Below are 10,946 nucleotides of genomic sequence, written 5' to 3'. Positions count from 1 at the left end.
TTTTTTTTTAGTTGATTGTAAATTTACTTAAACAATTGTTTTTATTTCTTGTAAAAGAAGCATAATTCAACAATTATATATATTTTCTTCGTAAATTTACATCCTTATATAAAAAAACAGTTATATTAATTAATTTTATAAACTTATTTAAATTTTTATTATATTTGCACTTTAACTTTTACCATTTTCTAAATTTCTTTAAAAAAAAACTCAGTAATTTAATAAAAAAAAAGTATTTTGAAATTTTTTATTTTTTTTTGTAATTTTAAAATTTGTATACCTTTTACTTAAATTTCTTAGTTTTGATATTTTATACCTTTCAACATTTATTTAAAATAAATAAACTTGTTTTCAATAAACTAAAATAAAAAAATTAAATCAATTCAGATTTATAATTTTTAAAATAAAAAATAATTTAAATTAATTGCTTTTATATTTTTTTATATACTTGTTTATTAATTTATGTAAATTTTTGAACAATTTTATGATAAAAAAAACATAAATTTAATAAAAAAAAATATGTTTTGATTTTTTTTTTGTTAAATTTTTTAAATTGTAAAATATATGTTATTTAAAATACTTATTTTATATACATATATTTTATATATATTTAATATTTTTTTAAATTTACCCAATTTTATAAAAAAAAAATAATAATTTATTTTAATTTCTTTCATAATTTTACTGTAATTTTTCTAATTAAAATTTAATAAAAATGTTTTTAATTTTTTTATTTCTTTATGAAATGTTTTGTTTAAATTGTTGTGATTATTATTACATTAATTAATAATATCTCTTACTTTTATATAGTTAAATATTTTTTAACTAATTTATTTCAATTATAATTAATTATATAATTAAGTAATAATTTAATTAAAAACTTGTTTTGAATTTTGCATTTTTTATAAGTTTATATTTTTAATTTTAATTAATTTTTAATATATTATTTTATAATTTTTCTTTTAAATATTTTTTTAAATTTTTTTATATATTTTTTAAATATTTTGTTTATTTAATTATTCTTAAACATTTTTAATTTTTTAAATTATTTTTTTTCATATTTTAAACAAATTATTGAATTTAAAAGTTATTTATATTTTGAAATTATTTTCTATGTATTATTATTTATTTTCTCATTAACCATTTTTAATCTATCACAAACATTTTTTCATTTCTATTATTCATATTTTTTACCGCTTAATTTTATCCCCATATATTTCTAATTTCATAATATTCTTTGCAGTGATCTAATTTTTAAATAACTGACTTATCTGCTTACTCCTTTTTCGCGCACTTTTCGCCGACCTCAAATATTCCATAATTCTCTTTAATATCTCCGGTCCACCCACGAACCGCTGCCCAGCTTAGCGACCGACTAAGCTCCACTTTATTCACCTCGACTCACCGCTTTATCGTGCCGCCGCCATCTGCTCCACTGAGACAAAAATAATCCACTTTTTTATTGTATCTTATTTGCCACTCTGCTGCCGCCATAATTCTGTATTAAAATTAGTTATGTTTGTTGTTGTTTTTATTCAATTGCTCGGGCAGGCGCTTCTTGCTTGCTGCTAATTTGCTGCGCCGCCCTTGTTTTAGTTCGATTCTAAAGGCAAAACGGCGTGCGCGTATATTTTGTAAAAAAAATTTCGGCTCTCGAATTGTGAACTGTGCGACATATTTATTTATTTTGTATATACTATGTACATATATTTTTAATATTGAGTTTTTTGTTTAATAAATTGTTAAAAGTCTGTGCGGCTTTTTACGTGGAAAAGTGAGTGTCGAAAACACTTGTGAATACAAAAATTTGTGTGTCAAACCTGAAGCAAGTAAATAATTGAAAAAGAAATTTATATGCATATATGTATTCAGTTATTTTATTTACATATTTACTCGGTCTCTCGCACTCTGCATTTATTGGCTATGTTTATTTTTTTCAAATATTTTTGTATTTGTAAATATTTTTTAATAATATTATTATTCAAAATACTTTATATTATTATACTGTTTATATATAATTTTTATATATTTTTCAGCTATTTTTTTATATTTATATATATATATTTTTTCCACATTTGTTTTATTATAATTTTTATATATACATATATATTTGGTTTTTTAAATAATTTTTATTTTCCTTATTTTTTTAAATATTTTTCTTCAACTTTTTAATTTTTTATTATATTAAAATTTTGTATACATTGTTATTGTAATTTTTTTTTGTTATATTTTTAAATTTTTTTATTATTTACTTTTTCTATTATACATATATTCTACTCTTTTTTTATTTATTTTTTCCTAAAGTGCCTCTCAAATGTCCAAAAAAAAATACATTTCAAACTTCAAAACTGCCATAAAACTTTAAATTGGGTCAATGTCTCTTCACTTGTTGTTTTTGCACCGCCGTTGCTACCGTTTTAAGCCGCTACTTTATTATTCTGCGGTTTATTTGTGCTGCTGCTTCCCATTGTTGCTGATTTATTAATTGTTTATGCACATTTTTCACCGCCTACCGTGCTGCTGATATCGCTCCTAAGCGCGCATCTTCCGTTCACACGAAAAGCAAATAGCGAAAACGACATATCGTCTTGTTTTTGTTATTGGTATGATTTCTTTCTATTTCCTTGTTTGCAAAGAACTGTTTGACATGCGTTCGGCTATTGGCATTGTTGTTGGTATTATTTACGTATGCTTATTTCTTTTATAACTACTGATTTTTCTTTATTCAGATTTGCCTACTTTTCTTCATACTTTTCTTACTTTCATATCACAATTCTTTATTATTAATAGCGTAGCCACTTGTTCGCAATTTTTTGTATTATTTGATATGTTTTTTTTTTTTATTTTTTGCTTTAAAATCTTTTATATTTATTTTTCATACATATTTTTTTATATATTCTGTGCTCATTTTGGTTTATTCTGCTTTGCTAGGTTTTTTTTTATAATTTTTTTAATATTTATTTTTTATATTCAATTTTTTATATACATTTTTTTTTATTTTTGAAGCACTTTTTATACACTTACTGTCTCTTAAACCATAAAAAGCGTTTCACGCACTCAGCGCGCAATTATTCTCGCCTCTTAGTACCCCTTTTATGGCAACAACAGCGCGCACATCTTCAAAACAAACAGTAATATATAACAATTACTTTCTCCAGTGAACCAAAACAGGCTATTGCGTGAAATAATTGTAATAGAAATAGTTGAAATATAAAGTAAATTATACGTATTTGTCATTTTATATTGTTGGAAATATTTCTCTTTGTTATACGCCATTTATTCTATTCTACGGAAATTAACGTACTTGAGTTGCCATTTTCTGCACAATTTATGGAGTATGCGTCTTAGTTTTGGTTACTTCTGTGGCTTATAAGTTGTCATTGCCGCAAATCGAATATAATTGTGTTAACTTACAACAGTTCTACTAGAAATGTCATACAAGTATATGTTCGTATTACAGTTTTTGTGAGTTTTGACAGCTAAGAGAAAACCTTTATGTCAGTGTTATATAGTAAGTAGGAATGATAGACTTCATAGACAGCCTTATCAACTTTGAAAATAATGTTCATATATGTATATACATAGGTGTGTTGTTTAATCGAAATTGGCCCCTTAGGTGGCGGAGTAGATCATAATAAAACAAAATTTTATTTTGAAATCGAAAAACCAAAAACTTTAGTTACTATTTTATAGTCTCCAGCATAAATGACGCTACCGCCAAAGTGTTAGAATAACTGAAAAAAAGTGTCTCAAACACATTTCTTCTAACTAAATTAAGAAAAACTATTGAAATGACAATAAACTGGCAATTCTTTGTTATTTAAACTGACATCTTAAGATTTTTGTTATTTCATATTAATTTTAATATATTTTTTTGTTCTTAAATTTTACGTTTTCATTAGGTTGTAAATTTAAGTCAAAATATTTTTTATGTTAAATGCAAGTTTTGTCATTAATTTTGACAAATAAAAACAAAACATATTGCATATGCTGCTTGACAGTCTGAATTTAAAGTTTATCCACTAGATTTGACAATCATGTCATGACAAAAAATTATTATTATTTCTATATTTGTCCAACAAATTGCATACGGAATTATGTTATGTTTTTTTTCATAAACTGCCATATTTGTCATTGTTTTTAATTTTAATAAGTGGAAATCATACAATCCATGTGATTGACAAGCAAATTTGTGCTTCTCTGCTAAGATTTTAGCTCAAAAAACGTTTGCTTCATTAGGTCAACAAATTATTTCATAAATTGCATTTTTTGTCATTGTCATTAATTTTGACAAATGAAATGATTGCATGCCTTACAGTCCATTCCATGTGGTTGAGAAGTCTGAATTTAAAGTTTTTCACTAGATTTTCAAGTTATGTTAAAAATAATTTTTATTTCAACAATTTGTTTGATCAATTTCATTCTTTGTCATAGTCCTTAATTTTGACAATTGAAAACTGCACATAACATGTCTTGTGATTGACAAGCACAAATATGATGTTTTTTTGCTGTCTTTTTTAAAAATATTTTATAAATAAAACAAAAATTAAGTGCCACTGTATTAGCCACGACTGTCATTGATTTTGACGTCATTTAAACCGCACATTACAATCCACGTGATACATACATACATACATACATATTTGCTGCGCACTTCGCCGAATATCTATTTTTAAAGCTGTAATCACTGGAATTAAAAGTTTGCCACTTGAGGTTTGAAGATCGGGTTTCGCATATTGTATAAAGTGTAATGTCAAAGCCACAAATAGCTTGAGAAAAAAATCCAAAAATATAGATTATTTTTTATTATATTTTTTAGAATATAAAAATAATTTTTATATATTTTTTATTGTATTTTTAAAATAAAAAATATTTATTGAAAAAAATTTTGTAATTTTTTTGCAACTCTGCTGCTTAAATTTTATAACAAAAACTTAAAAAAATAAAATAAAAAAATATTCTAATAAAAAAAATTTTGTAATATTTTGCAACTCTGCTGTTAAAAAACTATTACAAAAAACCTCAAAAAGCTTTGACACAATTTTTTCGACATTTTACAATATAAATATTTCAAACAAAAAAAAAACAAAAAAAAAATTTTACTCTTCAAATATCTCTGCTAAATTCTTTGTGCTTCGAATTAATATAATTATCGCAATAATTAAATTTAAGTTATATATTTTAATTGAATATATAAGTCTTCACGCAGCCGCTGAAGATTTAAAAATATTTCCCCGCTAACTAACTGCAATAAACATGATTTATTTGAAAACTGGTACAGGCGATTTGTGGATGCCCAAAGTGTCAAACGCAACACCAAAAGATTGTAATAAAGGTAAATGCAAGAATGGGAGTTGCAAGATAAAAAATGTTGACTAAAATATGTCAATAAATTGTAAGCAACTGAGTGCAATTAGTGCGTAAACTGAATAAACGCTTGTGGGAAGTGCATGACTTGCTTTTTACAAGAAATTTTATTTTTTATTCTAGTTAATCACTTCGAAAATGATTAATTAGCTACAGTTTTCATGGCTTCGATTGCATTTGAGCACTCAATTATGTCCGCACACACTTTCTTTTGGTAAAATAAATAAAAAAAAAAACACTAAATAAATTACGCTCATATTGTAGTGTCAGCTGTTTTTTTCTTACGTTTTTTGACAGTCATTTGTAGCTTCTCACACGCCTTATGTTTACATGCAAGCCGTTAGCTTTCAATTTCGTTGCATTCCTGCCGTTTCACACGTTCAACCGTACTAAAGTTCACGTGTGGTCGCATATTGCCGGCCAATTGACACAGATGCCAGAAATTCTTGGCTTAAAACTTTGACTTTACCTCGAAATTTGATACTAAATCACGCTGTGCCGTTTATGCGCGTCATCGTTAACCAAATTTATACCGTTATAAAGCTAACAACAACTGTGTTTGTACTTTTCGCTTTGTATGTGTTTTTTCCCGTTTATGTGTGCATCTCAGACATTTTGAATGTCGGCTATAATCGCCTTCACTGCAACGAATTTGGTAATGTGATGGTCAAGTTGCCTTTTAAAGCAACTTTATCTGTTTGTTTTCTTTTTTTTGCGTTCGGTTTTGGGATGCGGAATCGCTATGCGTCAGCCGTCACATGCATGACACAATCTTTGAGCCTACGGGGAAAAATATGTCATTTCTCTAGCGCCACACAAACAAAATGCTTTCAATTAGCTCATATTTTTCTCTCATAATTTTATTTTTCTCTGTAGATACATACATATGTATGTACTTATATATTTTCTAAATTATAGATATGCTTTTTCTCATACATTTCTTAGTTGAAGCTTAGTAAAAGCGAAAATGAAAGTGGCTACTATTTAAGCCCCTTCATTTTTCCGCTTAATGAATTAATTACATTATTTAGTGTTTCGAAATGTGTCATACTCTCAATAAGATTGTGAGTGTAATGGTGTTAAACTAAGTACACAAACATATGTAATGGTCTTTCACACCTATCAATTATTAATTAATCTACCTAGCTTTCATTTTTATCTACCCTTTTTTAATCTTAACTTCTAGCTTTAGTTATTGCATAACCTTAATTGTCTGACAGCTGGGTTTCAACAAACCTTTTATGAAGTGATTTTAACTAAAGTGTCAGAGAAGATATTTGTTGACAATATTTGTATATATTAAGACTGTCAAATTAAAGCCATAGTGTGAATTACGCCCTATGTGAATAAATATATGAACATACATATGTAGTATATGTACATGAAATTGTACTGTCAGTTGATTTGAAGGTTAGTGATCATACATTTGTATCGAAAAAGTAGATAGAAAATTAGGCAGCTCGGAATGACTTGCAAATTTGTAGATTATGGAAAGTATAGTATATCACTGACGTTTAAAGCCATACAGTACATTCAAAACTGTTGAAAATTAGTAAAAATTTAAAAGCAGCTGCTTGAATAATAGTGACTGCATTAAAATTAAAAAATTAAATTTGGAAAAAATATATGGGTAAATTTTTGGAACATTTAGGAAATAAAAAAAACTAGCTTGTAATAGAATAATCGATATTAGAGCGGATTGAAATTCATATTTTCGATAATTAAGCGCGATCGATTTCGAACTTTTTCATAACTAATTAATCGTTATACATTAAATTTGTATCTAATAAAATAATGATTAACTCTAGTAGATAAAAAAATATTTTTTTTATGTTTTAATCAGTTTGAATCGATTAATTATCGAAAATAAATGAAGGTAATAAAAATTTAGTAATGCATTTATTTCATAACATTATTTTATCAGTACAATTAATTATCGATATCGATTAAAAATTAATGTAATGAAACAGTTTACTAATGAGGTAGTATAATGCACTCCAATAGATAAATAATTTATTATTTTTTTTTAATTTTTATAACCAGTTAAGATCGATTATCTTTTATCGATAGCGATAAAAAATTAAGGTAATGAACAATATAGTAAAGTTTTAATGAACTCTAGTATCGAAAATAAATGAAGGTAATCAAAAATTTAGTAATGCATTTATTTCATAACACTATTTTATCAGTACAATTAATTATCGATATCGACAAAAAGGTAATGGAAAGAAAAAATTTAATAATGCAGAAGTATAATGAACTCCAATATATAAACATTTATTGTTACTATATTTTAGCATTTTTTCGATATCATTTTATCGATAACGATAGAAAATTTATGTATTTAAAAACTTTCGTAATTAAGAATTTAGTGAACTGCAATAGATAAACAATTTTAATATTATTATATTTTTATAATATGTTAAAATCGATTATTTTTTATCGATATCGATCAAAAACTTAAATTAATGCAAAAATGTAGTAAAGTATATAATGTGCTGTAATAAATGAAAAAAAAGTTTAAATGCCTATAATCAGTTGAGATCGATTATTTATCGATATCCAAATAAATTGATTAAATAAAAAAAATTAAGTATCATAATGAACGATATAAAAGCATTATTTTCATATTTTTATAGTTAGTTCAAACCGATTAATTATCGGTATCGAAAAACGTATATAAATATTTTTACTTTTTATATGCCCTTTGTATCAACAAATAACACATTTTATTCCCATTTTTTCAGTTTTTAAATCTTCTTGGCTTGAGTCCTTCCCAAACTATCTAATATCTCTATTAGGGTGTGTAATTTTGTATTTGAAACTAAAAAATAAGCATCTTAAAATGTTCCCAATATTCAATTTTTGATTTTGATCACGTGAGAAGATGTCTTGTTCCTTATTTTTGTAGCAAAATTGTGCTGGTAGAAAATTAAACCAAAGAAAAAGGTTGCGAAGCCATTTTTCATACAGTGCACAATTCTGAAAAAATTCAAACTAAAATATCCAATTATATGAAATTATGACTTTTATTTTTGTATTTTTAAACTTGAAAGTTTTTCGCCGGTTTTTTAGCTGAACAATTTTTTCCTGAAAACGACACACCCTAATCTCTATAAAATTGAATTAAATTAGACATAAATACAGCAATTTTAATTACTTATAGACTACGCATAAAATAAAATTAAACAAATATTACTTAATCAAAAACGCTACCACTGCAGCAAAAATTTTAGAGCTGTGGGGAAGATAAAACAATTGATAGTGTGGAAAAGTTTCACATATACTAAATTACTATAAATACAAAACCCACCATTCATGAGTGCATAATTTACGAACAAGTGAAATCAAGTCGAAAAAGTACGCTACGCTATCAGTTTTTATCAACTCATATATGTAGTTATCAGTCTTCAAGTAATCAATATTCTTGTTAACTCGCTCGCTGCTCACTACATGAAGTTGTTCGGTTTATTTTCGTTGCTCTTCATAATTGTTGCAATATTAGACAGTCAACTGCTATTGTTTGTGCACATCATAAAAAGTATTAAAAAATTAGAAAAAAAATGCGAAACCAATCGTCTAATCAACTGTGAAAATTCTAAGTTCACGGTAGCGTGTAGTATACGATAATTTTTTTTTACAAATTTAGCATTAAATTTATAACTCAAGTGAGTTTATTGTTTGATATTGTCATAGAAACTTGTTTTTATTGAAAAAATAGAATTTAATAAATATTTTTGCTGACTTTGGCTGTATTGCTAAAACACATTTCGATTTTAACGCTTTGATACATACATATATGAAAATAATCGATTGCCATTGAGTGATTAGTCAACTTTGAAGCGAATCTGTTTTGGTTTTGCGAAAGCAGTTTTTCAGTTAAAGACTGCATTCGTTTATTTTTTGGCGAATATTCTGCTTTCTAAACGATTAACAATGTGTCCAAACTACGTGCCATGTCCTGGTTTAACTTATGAGTGTCATAATAGTGTGTTTACACTTTGCGTGCCGAGCATATTTCATACTTCATAAAGAATAAAGAAGAACTGTAGCATGTATCGTTTGAAAAATTAGTGCTTAAAGCAATATTTACGGATTTTTAATTACTAAATATTTGTAGGTAACTTTTTTTAGCTTCTGCAAAAAATATTAACCAGCAGATGAGCTTTCTTAATTCTTCTTAATTTAAACTTCGGTCGAAAACACATTCGTCGAAATATTTTTTGAGTCACATCAAAATAATCATTAATGTTTAGTATACGCTTGTCTTTCTGAAGTACATAAAGTGCATTCGGCGACCTTTACAATGAGTGAAATTATTCAACAAAGGAGTTCCATTAAATTTTGTGGGCGGAATCAAATTTCTGGTGCCGAAACGTTTAGAATGTTGGAAAAGGCCTTCCTTCGGTGATAATTGTAAAAGTGTTTTTTATTAGTACAAAATATTGAAATAAGGTCGAGAAAGCGTTGACGATCAACCACGACTAAGACGACACTCAACATCAACTGATGATCAATTAAAGATCAGAGATCTTAACGGAAGGATCAATGTAAATCATCAATGTCATCATTTTGAAAGATCATTTGGGTCTCAGTAAAGTGAAAGCATGATTGTTAACATTTATGAAACAATGCTTTCCGACTACCAGGATGTCATGAAACGTATTATTACTGACGATGAGTCTTAGATCTTTGCTTACGACCCGGAAACAGACGGTCAATCGGCCGAGTAGCGTGGCAAAGGTGAGCCGAAGCAGAAAAAAAACAGGTTAAAAAAGTCAGAAATCTAGTTTATGTTGGCAGTTTTCTTCAATTATCGATGTGTGGTGTATTCGGAAATACTTCCGACGTGCCAAACTGTCAACAAGGACTACCGTTTGAGTGTTAGGCGTCGTTTGCGCGAAGCTATTTAAAAAAAGCAAACGGAATTATGGGCCGAAAACCCTGGGTTTTGATGCTTTGTGTGTTTTTCGCCAAATTTTCAGTCAATATCGTTCAGAACTACCGTGTTCGACTGTATTGAAGACTATTCCGAAAATTTACTTTAATAACTGTTTCGAGGTTTGTAAAAAACGTTGCCACAAGTGCATTGATGTCGAGGGGGTTTACTTTGGCCCCCTTCAATATATTTGGAAGAATAAATTAAGAATTTTAAAATTATAAACAAAGTCTTACTATATTTTGCTCATAGTAGCAAATAGTAACCGTGACGAGCTTTGTCGATTTAGCCATGTACATCTGTATATACGCGAAGTAGTCCCTCAGTTTTTGAGATATCGATCTGAAACTTTGCACACGTCCTTTACTCCTCAAAAAGCTGTTTGTTTGTCGGAATCGCCGATATCGGCCAACTATAGCATATAGCTGCCATACTACAAACTTACCTATAAAACTCAAGTCCTTATACGAGTATAGTATTTGTAACTTAACAAGGCACCTGCACGAAATTGAGCATATGTAGATTATTATCCAAGGCTTCGCTACAATCTCCGAAGAATTTGTTCAGATCGGACTACTATAGCATATAGCTGTCATACACACTGAAACATTTGAGCAAAGTGGTTGCATGGAAAACTTTT

General features: G+C 27.1%; 1 protein-coding gene and 1 long non-coding RNA gene across 3 annotated transcripts in view; one reads left to right on the top strand and one right to left on the bottom strand.

Annotated features, from left to right (window-relative positions):
* Positions 1–1,723, bottom strand: part of LOC120775964 — a 13,507-nt gene extending 11,784 nt beyond the window's left edge. The window contains exon 1 of the long non-coding RNA XR_005705368.1: positions 1,280–1,723. This is a non-coding gene — a long non-coding RNA (uncharacterized LOC120775964). The remainder of the gene's footprint in view (positions 1–1,279) is intronic.
* Positions 1,724–1,742: 19 nt separating this feature from the next.
* Positions 1,743–10,946, top strand: part of LOC120775963 (serine-rich adhesin for platelets-like) — a 69,149-nt gene continuing 59,945 nt past the window's right edge. Inside the window, exon 1 of one of the 2 annotated variants that reach the window (XM_040106375.1) lies at positions 1,743–1,829. Coding sequence is in view for 1 of the 2 variants with exons in the window: in XM_040106374.1 (XP_039962308.1) it covers positions 5,257–5,335 (79 nt within the window). In the remaining variant the exon portion in view is untranslated. Of the gene's footprint in view, positions 1,830–5,241; positions 5,336–10,946 lie in introns of those variants that run through there. The other variant, XM_040106374.1, reaches the window with a different exon arrangement.

Source organism: Bactrocera tryoni, chromosome 4 (genome assembly GCF_016617805.1).
Source record: "Bactrocera tryoni isolate S06 chromosome 4, CSIRO_BtryS06_freeze2, whole genome shotgun sequence".
Classification (NCBI taxonomy): domain Eukaryota; kingdom Metazoa; phylum Arthropoda; class Insecta; order Diptera; family Tephritidae; genus Bactrocera; species Bactrocera tryoni.
The sequence above is the reverse complement of the archived record's forward strand: the minus strand, read 5'-3'. Positions and strand labels throughout refer to the sequence as shown.